The sequence below is a fragment of the Aethalodelphis obliquidens genome, unplaced genomic scaffold (assembly GCF_003676395.1).
Source record: "Aethalodelphis obliquidens isolate GAN/ISIS:26980383/991018 unplaced genomic scaffold, ASM367639v1 scaffold39, whole genome shotgun sequence".
Classification (NCBI taxonomy): domain Eukaryota; kingdom Metazoa; phylum Chordata; class Mammalia; order Artiodactyla; family Delphinidae; genus Aethalodelphis; species Aethalodelphis obliquidens.
Window position 1 is genome coordinate 14,028,120 of NW_020837983.1, and position 14,473 is coordinate 14,042,592.

The window sequence follows — 14,473 nt, forward strand, 5'->3', positions numbered from 1 at the left end:
AGGAAATTGCACAAAGATGCTGCCTGTTTAAGAGATCTAGAGAGACATGAATAGATGTTCCATAAATTAAAGTCTGAAGTATTAAAAGAGCTGGAATTGCTTCTGCAAAAAGAATGACACGTCTGATGAAATGAAAACGGCTTTGACCAAAGAAAATAGTGAAGGCTGTAAAGTAAAACCAAAATGGAAAAACGGAGAAGATTCAAACATTTTTCTTCTCAAGAAAACATCATTGCACAATCCACCTCATTAGAATCAATCTTGGTGAACTGTATCTCTAACTACACTGTGTTCCACACAGAATCCTGGGAGACTCACGTGATTCCCACCTGACCCTCATTCCCCACAACCAACTGGTGACTCCTTAATCTTTCCTTAATTCTCAGCTGTCCCCTCTAATCCATCTCCAATGCTCTGGTCTTAATGTCACCCCTCAGCTTGATCTTTATGTCCCCAGTTTTGCTCTTACTTCCTCCAATGCAAACCCCTTTTTGCAATTAGGGGGAAATTCCAAAGCACAGACGTGACCCCTTGACTCCAAGACTTAAAACTGAATGCTTCTCACTGCCCCTGGAATAGCATGGAATCTTTTTAACATGATCTACAAGGCCTTGCACGATCTGCCTCGAAGCTGCTATTTCCCCTGGCATATTACACTATGTTACACTACAACTGGCTTAAAAACTATTAAGTTATTAAATCATTGACTAATTACTGACTTTGATTTTATTTAAACTAAGATTAAAAGATGGTTAAATGTGCTTTTAACTGCTGTGTTCAGACAATGTAGGTGAAAAAAAAAAAAACATAGGCAGGGATATACTAGTGCACTGGTTAAGGGCGCCGACCAAAGAGGCTTATTGGTTCCAGGGCACAGCTCAGATTCAGCACTTGTCAGCTATGGTACTCTGAGCAATTCCTTAACCACTTCCTTCCCTCCTTCCTTCCTTCCTTCCATCCTTCCTCCTTCCCTTCCTTCCTTAATTCGTTCCTTCCTTCTTTCCTTGTACAGTATTGTTCTGTACATTCTGCACATTTGATCCCCAGAACTTATTCATCTTGTAACTGGAAGGCTGTGTCCTTTGATCAACAGCTCCCCATTCCCCCCATGCACCCCGTCCCCAGTCCCTGGCAACCACCATTCTACTCTTGGTTTCTCTGAGTCTGGCTTTTTTAGATTCCACATATAAGTGAGATCATATAATATCTGTGTTTCTCTGTCTGACTTATTTCACTTAGCACAATGTCCTCAAGGTCCATCCACTTTGTCACAAATGGCAGGACTTCCCTCTTTCTGGATAATATTCCAGTGTAGACATACACCATATTTCCTTTATCCACTCATTCACAGATGGACACGTTAACTTATCTATATCTAGACTATTGTGAATAATCCTGCAATGAACATGCGAGTGTAGACAGCAATTTCTTAACCTCTGTGAGCCTTTGATTCCTAACCTGTAAAGTGAGGACAGTAATTGTACCTGAACCATAGGGCTGTTGGGAGGATTGAATTGGGGTGACGTATATAAAGTGCTTAATACCGTGTCTGACTCATGGTAAGCGCTTCATAGGCTTCAGCCCACAAGGAGTGATGAGCCTCTGCACACTGCTTTAGAATCAGGCATTTCCCCGCTTTTCATACATTGACTCATCTCACCACCAGAAACATGGTCATGTTACAACAAAGAAGGGAGTGCCACCAGCTTCCCTCCCAGGTCTGCACCCCTGTCACCCTCCCCCCCCACTAACAGCCCCCCAGACATGCCGAGTGCTCCCAAGGTCCCAGCTGCCACATTAGCTCCATTCTATCTCCTTGTTCTTGCTTACTGCAATGGATTTTTATTTTTCCTTAAGTCACTTGGTCCCACTCCAACTCTTTTTGCTCTCAAAAATCTCGCTATTTATACAGGATCCTGTACCTTATCTTTAGATAACAATTGCCTTATGCATGGCAAAACAATACATATTTGCATTTCTTAAGAAATCCCTATTGGTATAATGACAATGCCAGAAAAAATTCCTTAGGCTCTATATTTTTATTTGAATGCAGATTAACCTTCTCACTTTCTTCCTTCTAAAATGTCTTCTCACAGGTACCCCTGGAGGCTGAAGGGCATTTTTCTAATAGTGCTGTTAATTAAAGTGTCGGAAGAAAGTACTTTTTTAGTGTCTACTGAACTAGAAAATCAAGCTTAAAGAGCAATTCTTTCCATATTAAATGTCTATCACATGCAGGATGTGGGGAAACTAAATACAGTGCTGGTAGAAATATAAATAAAATGATGCAGCCACTGTGGAAAATAGTTTGGCAGTTCCTCATAGAGTTACCATAGGACCCATCAATTCCACTCCTAAGTATATACCCAAAAGAAATGAAAACATGTCCACACAAAAACTTGTACACAAATATTCAGAGCAGCATTATCCATAATAATCAAAAAGTGGCAACAACCCGAATGCCCATCTACTGATGAATGGCTAAACAAAACGTGGTATATTCATACAATGGAGTACTATTTGGCCATACAAAGGAATGAGGTTCTGAGGCACTTGCTACAACTTGGATGAACCTTGAAAACATGATGCTAAGTGAAAGAATCCAGTCACAAAAGATCACATATCATATGATTCCGTTTATATGAAATGTCCAGAAGAGATAAATCCATAGAGACAGTAAGTAGAATAGTGGTTGCCTGGAGCCAGGGGGCTTGGGGAAAGTTGGGGTGCTATCTAAAGGGTATGGGCTTCTTTCTGGGGAGATAAAAATGTTCCAAAATTGATTGTGGTGATGGTTGCACAGCTCTGTGAACATACAAAAGAACGTTAAACTGTACACTCTAAATGGCTAACTGGTATTGTATATCAATTACATCTTAATAAAATTATTACCAAAAAACTGTCTACCCAAGTAAGCCATTACAGGGAGTGAGTGGGCTGTTACACACAATGCAATGAAAAGTCTTCCCTCCAATTCTGACTTCCAGGAAGCAACCGACATCACCTCTTTCTTGTGTTTTTTGTGTTTTGTGTTTTGACACTGCCCATTTCTTGATCTGCCCATTTCTTGATCTTGTACAGAGCAAGGACTAAGGGACTAAATGGAAGAAACTGGACCCCCCAGTGGTTCACCTGGTCACTCCACCATGTGACACACTAATAATCAGACACACACAAATAATCAGACCGTCTAGAGGGGGAGACAGAAACAGGCACAAACAACTGTAATAAAATAATCAGATGGTATTAATAGGTAGCAAGTACACTTCCATAGTAAATGTGATATAGGAATTGCTAAAGGGAAGTTAAAATTGATAAGCTCCCTAGAAGAGGAAAAGACTCCTGGGAATTTAGAGGAAGCTGGGATTTGAATTAGCATTAGGACATAAATGTGCAGTTGCCAATAAGGGTAATAGTATCTAACTTGTAGTGAGTGCTTATTATGTGCCAGGAACTATACTGATGTTCTAAGTGCTTTCACCATCTCATGAGCTCTGCAGCAGGTCGCACTGTTAACTCCTTTTTAGAGTTGAGGAAACTGAGAACAGCACCGTGAAGTAACTCCCCACATCTCACAGCTAGAGAATAACAAAGGCAAGACTGGACCCAGGTCATTGGGCTCCAGAGCCAGTGCTTTCAGTAACAGTTGACAGCAGGGGGGAAACTCTGAGAAAAGGGTCCGTGAGGAAGCATCAGCAGAAGAGTGGTAAAGGGCAGAATGTACACGCAAAAGAGAAACAGACTCACAGGTAGAGAACACAAACTTGTGGTTATCAAAGGAGAGAAGGAAGATGGGGAGGGACAAATTAGAAGTATGGGATTAAGAGATACAAACAACTATGTATAGAACAGATAAGCAACAAGGATACACTGTACAGCCCAGGGAATTATACCCATTATCTTGTAATAGCCTATAATGGAGTATAATCTGCAAAAACACTGACTCACTGTGCTGTACACCTGAAACCAACGTACTACCGTAAACCAACTGTACTTTAAAAACAGATGACTGGGATGTGTGAAGCAATGGTTCCCAGAAGAAGGCAAGGCAGTGGCTGGCTGTCTGCGGGGGTGACGGGAGTCCAGGAGCTGATTTTGACTGCAGTGACTGAGAGGTGGCAGATGAGGGGCCAGAGGAGGGCAGCCGATCTGGTCTTTGGAGGGAGCATGAACTCCGTGGACACCCTGAGCATGAGGTGCTCGGGCACATGTCCACTCTGTGTGTTTACAGACAGAGAAACGCAGCCCTGATGCTGACGAACACTCAAACGCAGGAGAAGGACGTGGCAGTCACCTTGCAGAGGATGCCAGAGGGGTCCCAAGGTCAGGGGAAATAACCAGAGAGAGAGAAGCCACGGCGACATGCTCCAGAACATACCAACCCTTAGCAAGAAAACAAAACAGGTCTGAGCCACTGGCTGTTTCTGGGTGGAGTGATTACAGATCCTTTTAATTTTCCTCTAGTTACATTTTCTCTTCAATAGTTGCTACATTTTCTATAACAAAGCCTAACTTTCAAAAGAAGAAAAAATAAAGATTTTACATATATGTGATACAAATCCAGGTACGCATGTACATGCCATATAAATTAAGTAGCTCAACTTCGATGGGCCTCTTATGAGACTGAAGATGTGATGGTCAAATGGCCACTTTTTTTTTTTTTTAACTACAGCAAATTGAAATTACTGGGGCTATCATTTAAAAGCCCATAAATAAGGGTTTATCCCAGACGCTCTGTCTCCCTAATGAACAGAAAAGGAGCAGCCACTCGTCTTCTTTGGTTTCTTCTCGTTCTGTTTCTCCTCCCTAATTTCCTCCTTCTTCTCACCCTCAAAACGGGAACAGATCTAGAAAAACTATAGTGCCTGGGACAGGATAGCCTGGGCCAACCTAGGCAGTGGATTGATAACGGAACCTGTCTTTTTCCAAACCCCTGGGGCTTTATCCATCTACCTGCTGCAGGGATCCTGGCTGCTACCCTGGGACCTGGCAAACAGTGGCCGAGCACTGTCAGCGCCCCAGCCTCCTTTGAACCTCTTTCTTCCTCCTGCCTCTTCGGTTCTCTCTGGTCCCTTGGCTGCCCAAAGTTATCTTTGGGCAGGGTCCCTTGGCTGCCCAAAGTTATCTCAAACCCCTGACTATTATTTCAAGGTCTGAAATGTTCCCTTCTTTCCACTGGATCCAGGGAGCCACGTGCCAGAGCTGCAGTTCTGTAATCCCAATTAGAGGGGACACCAGGAGGTTTGTGAAGGAGACCTGCCCCTCCCGGGAAGTATCTGCCTCTTGAAAGAAGAGCTTGTTCAAATGCCCAGTCCTGGGTTAAGCATCTTACACACATTAGCTCATTGAATGAAGCCTTGCTATGGTCCTGAGAGGTAGAAATTGCTTTTCTTATTTTACAGTTGAGGATACTGAGGCTCAGAGAGGTCAAATGACTCTCCAGGGTCACACAGCTGGTGAATTCTCACTGGGAACATGGAGGAGGACACAGTTTTGAGCAGGAGCTCTTACATTCAGCCTACTCTGGGCCTCAACCCTAGGCAGGTTGGGTTCCCCCTTATCCGATCTTCCATTTAGTGTGATCTGACTTCCAGCCTGTTGCCCCGGGTCATCAGTGAATCATTACTTGGAGAAAGGCATAGGTTGGTAAAATGAATCAAGCATTTAGGAAACCCAAAGCCATACCAAGACAAAACAAGTCCCATCAAATTATAAATTGTAAATTCACAAATGAGATGCAACTTTATTAAGCTCACGTGATGTTCATCACTGCGACAACTGCCGTTGAAATAATGCGCCCCTAAAAGAGTTATTACAAGGAAAGGCCCATATTAGTGCTTCTTGGCCTTCACACACTTGTTAGCCATGGGATAACTAACTTTATCCAGCAAACCAACTCACCCGAACATCTCATTCCTAGCCCACCTTGGATATTTTCAGTATTCATTGAATTGCTTTTAACATCAGATGCTTCTAGATTCACTTCACAAAATGTTCACCAGGGTCAACGTCTGAAGAATGAAGAGAGTTTACGGGAGGGGGAACCAGTAAAGGGTGATAATTTCTTTCATATTCTTATACAAAACCTAATTGTTTCCTTTGTATTTTTTGCTGATTGACTTCTCCTTTATTTGTCAGTCAGCCAAACAAAATGCGTTTGCCTTTTCTAATCTTGGCTCATAAATCAGTTCTTTCGGCTCCTAATTACTTTGGCTGTTCTCCCTTGAAAATCTTCCAATCTATCTAAAACCTTCTCTTGAGAGGAAAACAGCATGTGCTGTCTTAGGTGGAAACGTGATAGAACATAAATTGGGATAAACTCTTAACCAAAAGTGGGGTCATAATATGACAGAACACAAGATTTTATTTAAGACTGTATTGGGTTGTAAATCATTACTGAAAGCATCCCAAAGATTTTCTTTCCTTTTATGGTGTCACTGAATTTTCATTTCTAAGCTCATCCTAGAACAAACAAGTAACTTTGTTTCACTAAAATTTATCAGAGGACCTGCTCGACCCAAATAAAACAAAAAAGAAATCCAGCAGTACATTTGAGCCTTAGGGAGAAAAACAAATGGCTGAATTTTCAGATTTCTCATAGTCACTTAGACTTATGAAAACAAACTTCATGATCCCAGTTTACGTTCCAACTCTAGAAGCATATCCAGCTTTGTAAAGATGTCCTCCACAGTGCCTCTCCACACTCCTTGCCGCCCCAAATGTGAAACATTAATCACACCGTCACCCATCCCACTGTGCAAACCACAGACTCAAGAGGCACCCTTGACGTCTACCTGTTCCCTTCCCTACATCCCCAAATCCAATCCATCAGCAACCTATCCCCTCCCCTACATACCCATGAGTCTCCATACTTCCTGCATCTGCACCTCCGTTGCCCTGTGCCACCCTCATCTTCTGACTAGACCAGACCAGCTAGTCTGGGCCACTTCCAATCTGTTATTGACTTCCCTCTGCTCTCAGGATGAAGAAAACAATTATTACACAGCCCATAAAGCCCTGCACGATCTGAGTTCCTTTCCACCTCAGAGAGACAAGTCACCCATACTCTTCTCTCCCTGTCCCCTCTCTACCTAGTCCAGTGACTCTTAACCGTGGCTGCACACTGGCATGGTCTAGGGAACTTTCATCTGGCTGTGTGGTTTCTGAAATCCTTCTATGAAAATGTTACTGTAGAATGTAGACTCTGAGCACACTTGAAAGCTGAACGCTCAGTTTTGTCCCAAGCCCATTACCTAATCAGCGTTAACCAGGACTTTTAACAAAACAGAATTACAGTCTATTTCTGTATCTATGCCTCCAATAGTTTCCTGTTTTTAAGAAAAGACTATGGTTTGTTTTATTTTAAGCTTTTACGTGTGAACAGATCCTCAGGGCTCAGGAACTCATGACTATCACTATAACGTGAAATTCCTCTATTAGATGCAATGAAACATAACAGAAAAATTGCAGTGTCCTCCCTCAACTGTTACGTGACATCTGAATAAAAGCACAAGACGGTGTTGAGGAGAAGGCTCTGGGGAGTGGCAGAGGCTCACTTATTGGAAATGCAGCCCAGCGATGCCAGCAATTAGGAATGGTGACCAAGCACAAGGGAAAACGCCAGGTCAAAACCTGTTTACTCAAAAATAGTCACAAATTGTCCAAGTTAAGTCTACAAGTCCAAAAGTCCACTGTATATAATTTATTATTAAGGCCAAGATAAATTAGAACCCCATATACCTCCAGTCTGTCTGCCATTGCGAGCAAAGACCACAGTTTGCATCTCTATAACCCCAACCATAATGCCTGGCACGCAGTGGGTTTCCAAGAACGATTTGTTGACTGAATTCATGGAACGTAACTATCAACTTGAAAATTCCTTGGCTTAAGGTTATTCCATATTAGACGGCAGTGACAAGGTCCAGAATGTGCCACTGTGGCATAAAAATCATTTTGAGCTGCAGGCATTTGAGAAGAGGCTTTTTTTCCTGAACTCCCTTACCTGCCTAAAAGCAGAGCTTTTCAAAAGAACTGAATTGTCATAAATGCCTCTCCAGGAAGATGACTCTTACCACCTGAGACTAGAAGCCTGCACTGCACCTAAATAGACCTCGTCATGAACTATCGTATCTCCAGCTATTCCCCTAAGAACCCACTGGTCTTTCCTAAAAGTCATTTGTTTTTCCATAGGTGCCCTTCTTCCCCTCCCCTTCCCTTGTTAAGGTGATACAGAAGTCCCAAATTCTAACCGCCTCCTTGAAGCACATTTTTCTGTGAACTTGCACTGAATGTACATGAATTTTAAAAATCTATCTTTTCTCTTGTGAATCTGTCTTTTGTCAGTTTAATTTGTGGGCCCCCAAAAACTAAACATAAGAGGTTAGAGGAAAAATTTTTCTTTCCCGACAGCAACGTCAAGGAAACCTTGAATCCTGACCACCTCTGTCAGACACTGAAGGCATGCAGTCCAGATAAATGAGGGAGAAAACAAGCAGTGGAAGTGGAAAGCATGCAAAACTCAAGTATGAAAACTGAAAGAAGGCAAGTCCCAGATTCTGTAAAATTCAGTGAAAGGATTACTAACACACACTACCTTCAATAAAGCCAAAGCCCTATTTAGTATCAAGTGGTTTCAAATTAATCTTTGAGATGGTTTTATTTTCTTCCTCTGATTAGTGCAAAGAGTAACTTTGTAATCAGTAAATAGCCACTGAAGGAAATCACAGAATTATACACTCTTACAGCTGGAACATGGAACTTATTAACACAAGAATGTTCAAAGCTCAGCCTTACAAGCAATTAAAGAAATGCTTGTTTAAAAACATTAAGAAATTCTATGTTTTTCCTACTAAATTTGCATAGATTTTTAAAAAGTAAATATCCACAATTAGCTAGGACGCAGTGAGATGGGAATTAGGATGTATTGCTGGGAGGGGGGCATAAATTGAAGGGCAATCTGGATGTATGCGTTAGACTCCTTTAGGATGGATCTAACACTCACTGGCCCAGGCATTTCACCCTGAGAGGTGATTTCTACGTCAATCATGAGGAATCTGAGTGATAAATTACGTCACAACATTGTTATGCGCAAGCCAAAAAAGCTGGAAGCCACCAAAATGTCCAACACGAACAAGATGAGAGTGGAGCTGTTAACAGTTGGGGAAACACAGGATGAAAAATGGGTCGGGCACTTGAAGAGAAGGATAAACTTGGGCACTTGAAGTTTGAGGCGCCTGTGGGACATTCATTGTCAGATGGGCAGAAATGGAAGCCTGACGCAGAAGAGATACAAGACCAGAGAGAAAGATCTGGGACTCAGCCTCGGAGAAGTCAACAGGCCACAGAAATCACGTGCTCTGACAGCAGTGAAGGCCGTGGGTGAAAGGTTTAACGAACAAGGCTGATTCCAAAGTGTATGCACCATTTAGTAGAAGGAAAAATGTTTATACGTGCCCCCAAAAAGAAAAATCTGAAAGGAAAATGTTAAAAGCAAAACGTTGAAATTATAGATGATTTAGATATTATTTTTCTTTATACTCTTCTGTATTTTCCTTTTTTTTTTTAAAAAAAAAGCAGTGTCTTCATTCAACTATGTATAAGTGAATATAATGCTCCAGCATTTTCCTGAATGATAAATATATGTATTTTTCATTACTTAAAAACAAAAATTTAATCCGAGATGCTCTAACTATTGCCTTGTTTTACAGATATGGAAATGCTGACAACACCAGTAGAGGAAGTGACTTGCCCAAGGTCATGCAGTCAGCAAGCACAGCTTCTGAAAACCATCCTGGAGCTCCAGCAAGAAACGGAAAAAGGGATTTGGTTTGTAACCAAGCTCTCTGAATCACAGCTCTTCTACCAGGTGAGGAAGCTCTATAAATACAACCATAAATATGTGCTTAATCATATACCTTCCACTGACTTATTGTAAGTAATCACCTCCATGGCATTTTACCAAAATGTTCCAGAGCAAAGTATAATCTTCTCTCTCGATAATTTTGAGGACTTTTTGTCCTTCACAAAAAAAGTGTTCTGCATTTTCTCAATTAAAAAAAAAAAAAGATCCTTTTGCCAGCTACTGATGCTGTCAGGTTTTTAATGTGAGTCCACCCACTCCAAGCTGTATCTATGTCTGAATACAAATACATATATTTGAAGACTGGCCAAGTTCTTTTAATTCATTCTCTTATCACAGGATGTAGTAAAAGCAAAGTCATATTTCCTTCAAGTTTATCTCATTTTCAATACCCATTTGAATAAAAAAATCCCATTGTCTTTCACGATGGATACTGAATTACTGGAAGACCACTGTACATCTCGTCTAGACCAACAAAATGAAATATGATTTCTTTAAAGCAGAATGCTATTTCCATTACTTACATCAGATGGAAAGCTTTTACCTGTAATTAATAAATCAATTATAAGCTTTAAACCTACCTCTGACATGAATTAGATTTCCAAAATATGTAACCTTTGGTTGAACTATATTTCATTTTTAAAACTGGGGTCCATCACAATCTAGTGATCAATACATAGAACACCACAAATAGTATCCCTTGTGTTTGTCAGATATTATAAATGGTTAGCATTATGCTTGCAGGAAGCACACAGCTGTTGGTCTAACCTTTTGGGGCCCATCTCCTGAAAGCATGATATATCGTTCTTACTTTATAGCTTTCCATACTTAAGGTACCCATTTCTGTAGCCTTAGGGATGATGTGGCTATAAATGCATGTATAAATGTCTCACAAACCCACACGGTGAGATGTGTATTTATTTTGACAAACTTAACTGCCTACAGTGTTGGGAAGGTAAAGAAGGGCTAGTATATTTCTGAAAGATGACTTTGCTCTGTCTTTGACAAAAGACATCTCACAGTAACACACACCTTACATTCACAGCTTTTTCATCTACCTACTGCCATTCTGACGAATCTAAACATTAGACTTTTTTCAATCATCATTTCAGAAAGGAAGAGAACCTAGTAGGTAAGAGCTCTAGGGATGGCAGGCAGTCCTGAATTTGAAGAGCCACTCTGCCACTTACCAGGTGTGCGACCTTGGGCAAGTGACTTAAGTTTCAGTTTCTTCAACTGCAAAGAGTAGACAATGGCACCTGGGATTGTTGGAAGACAATGCACAGCTTAGCACAGTGTCTAGTACATAGCACGGACTTGATAAAGTAAATGTTACTTAACAGTATTCATAAGATGCTTTTCATCTTATGAGGAGCATTTACAAAAGACTTCTGTGTCCTTGTTTCCCCAAACCAGAAACTCCATCAACATTGCCTTGGGAATTATCGTGAAGACTCTAGAAAAGAGGACAAAAGAACTCCACAATGCCCTTCTTTCAGAACTCAGGCCAATACTTTAACGCTCATGTCTATCTGTATTTACCTGGCTGGTTCCATTTTACGGAGCCTCATCTGTTTGTGGCGTGGGGATGTCCTGGGATTCAACCAACCAATTCTGCAGTAGACTTTTGCAACTTTGCCCTTTTGTGAGTACTGTTTCATGTTCCACGTGAATTTAGTCTTTGCTAAATCTTTGACCTTATCTCGGACCATATCATTTTCTGCTTGTGATCCTAAGCTCATGAAAAACATGTTTTCCTTTAATGTTTTGACAACCTTTAAGTACAGAAACGCCTAGAGAATCAACTGGTAAGTTCTTTCAGATGGTGAGAACAGACTATACATAATACGCTACAAAAGCCTGCCTTCTAAGTATGGAATCGTAAATCTCTCCACACTGGAATCCCAGAATGGCCGAGAACAGATAGAAAACTAAGAACCCCCTCCCAGGGTCTTGGGGCACGCACAGATAAGCTTGAGGATGAGAAGGAATGTCCTGCCCTGGCAACACTCTAACCCCGCTTCTTGGCTGTTTCTGATCTAGAACCCTGATCAGAGAAAGGGAAATAATGAGGGGGAATAATGCTAGTGGGCCTGCTGACTGATGGTCAGCCACAGCAGCAGGTCCCCTGCCATCAGCAATGCACTTAGTGAATGACGAGTCTGTGATAACAGAAAGTGCATGTACTATAACTGAATACAACAGGTTACAAAACTTTTATAATACAGGTACACACATTCATACACACATGCACAATACAACCTCAATTATGTAAAATAAAGCACATGAAAACCATAAAGACAATACACCGAAACACTGGTTGTCACTGAGTGGGAATTATGGGTAATACTTTTCCTCTTTCTACTTTCTTATTATTTTTTTCCAATTGTCTATAATCGTGTATAGCTTGGATATCTAAAAAACGTATTTTAAATGTCGACATAAATTCATTGAAATTTAGCAAATTTCACGTTTTAGCAAGAGAGAAAAATGAATACTCTTCACAACAGATAACAATCCTTCCTACAAACGACTTTGACCATTGTCCTGATGGTAAAGGTTGATAATTAGTAACTAGGAGGACGCTTTGCAAATATTGGCGCCAGCAGCCTGCCCCAGACCCCTCTCTCTGGGTCAGATGGTTCTTTTTTGTGTGAAACATTCTGGTCTATCCTAGAGGACTGGGGAACGTGGAGGGAGAGAGGTGTAGGGAGAGTGAAACTGTTAGAAATCGGTTGGGTAACGGATATATCCTCAAAACTGCTCTGAAAGTGTTTGCAGCCTGTACCTGCACTAAACAGACCGATCTGTTTCACACACACCAGGGCGTGGCCCACCAGGAAAAACCCGCGCATCCGTGAGTGACAGCTTAGACCTTAAGGATATCGATACTTCCACTTTGCAAGGAGCCGTTTCTCCCACCACATCCCCAAACGCAAGCCTCAAGGAGGGTGTAGGTTTGGCTCCAGCCAAAGTGCTGCGGGCAGTTTTAACTTTATGTTCCTGTAAGGCTGCCCTGTGCATCTCCTTTGGTTTCGGGAGCTCTGAAGATCCGTTTAAGGTTCTGTTCATAGACTGAGCCTCCAAGCCTTTGTGTCTAGAGAAACCCAAGCCTCCCTCACCTGGGGACCTGTGATCTGATCCTCCTACACCATCAGTAAAGATGCAGGTGCTCAAACAGCAAGAATCAGGGTCTGTGTTTAATGTCCCTGGGGCAAGCACGTCGGAGAAGTGGTGGGGACAGGTCAAGTGTGAGTGCTGGGAGACCATTTCTGCAACAGTTCTCTTGGAAACCCTTGTCCACGTCGTACTTTTTCGGCTGGGGGGTGGAGGCAAAGACTGTGGACGCGTGGGCTCTTCACTATCACCCTCCGCGCACTGCCAACGTGTGAGTGACGCCAGTAACTTCTAGGTGAGTGGATTTTTCACTCGGTTTGGGCTGGGGATGGATGATGGGGACAAACGGCTAGGAGTGTCGACTTAAAAGAGTCTATCGATTTTATGGAGGCCTTGTGGACTTCCACAGAACACCCAGTGAAAAAGAGAGGTTCTGGGGGAGGGGTGCAGAGAAACGAGGGTGCGGGAATAGGCTGCCATAAACCTGCCAATTACCCAAAGAGAGAAGGGGGCGGCTTTGGCTGATGCCACCGAGGAGGGCCACCTAGAAGAAGGAAGCTCAGCGTGGGCGCCTTGACCCTCCGCGGCTCGCTCACGCCCCCTCAAACCCCCGCGCGGCGCGAGCCCGCCCAGCCAGGCCCCGGGGGCGCAGCCTCAGAGGCGGCCGAGGGCTCGGCGGGCGTCCCGGCGTGCAGGGCGCGGCGAGGCGTGTACCTTGGTGCCCTGGTAGAAGTCGTCCACGGACCGCGAGCCCATGAAGGGGAACTGCATGTGCGTGTGCGTGTCGATGCCGCCGGGCAAGACCAGCTTGCCGGCGGCGTCTAGGACCCGCAGCCCGGCCGGCGCGTCCCCGGGCGGCAGCAGGTCGCGCCCCAGCGCCCGCACCACGCCGTCCTCCACCAGCACGTCGGCCACCTGCGAGGAGTCGTCGTTGACCACGCGCCCCCCGCGTATCAGGAGCCGCGACGGCGCCGCCATGGCGAGCGTCGCACGCGCTGCGGGCCGCCCTCCTTCCGGGGGCACGGGGAGGGCGCCCGGGGCCGGGCTCCGGGTTTATCAAGGACCCGCTGCGAGGGGGCGGGGGAGGAGAGGCTCCACCCCCGGGGGGCTGGGCCTGCGCGAAAGGCTGGGGCGGACCCCGAGGTCAGCGGGCTTCAGACCTGAAAGTTCTGCCGCCCTGAATCCAGGTGTACGTCCAGACGCTAGATGTACACCGAGATTTTTCCCTTCCAGTCATTGGAAGGGAAAAGTCTTGGAGGTAGTTTTAAAGACGAGGGACGTTTGTTTTCCTTTCTAAGAAAAGGCACTTTGGGGAAAAAATCTACCTCATTTCTTCCCTTTATAAAGAGTGTGTCTGTACCAAAACGCAGAGAGACAGGCAGAGAGAGAGAGGAAGGGAGGGAGACAGACAGACAGACACCACCAGCAACAATGAAAACACCCACGCCCCGAAGAACCACTTGATCTGGATTTCCTTTTAAATATTCTTAACTGTGC

General features: G+C 43.6%; 1 protein-coding gene across 1 annotated transcript in view; it reads right to left on the reverse strand.

Moving 5' to 3' along the window:
- The window catches only part of DPYS (dihydropyrimidinase), an 88,509-nt gene extending 74,523 nt beyond the window's left edge, over window positions 1-13,986 (reverse strand). The window contains exon 1 of the mRNA XM_027131588.1: window positions 13,691-13,986. Coding sequence (XP_026987389.1) covers window positions 13,691-13,954 — 264 coding nt within the window. The 5' untranslated portion in view covers window positions 13,955-13,986. The remainder of the gene's footprint in view (window positions 1-13,690) is intronic.
- Between the last annotated feature and the right edge of the window lie 487 nt (window positions 13,987-14,473).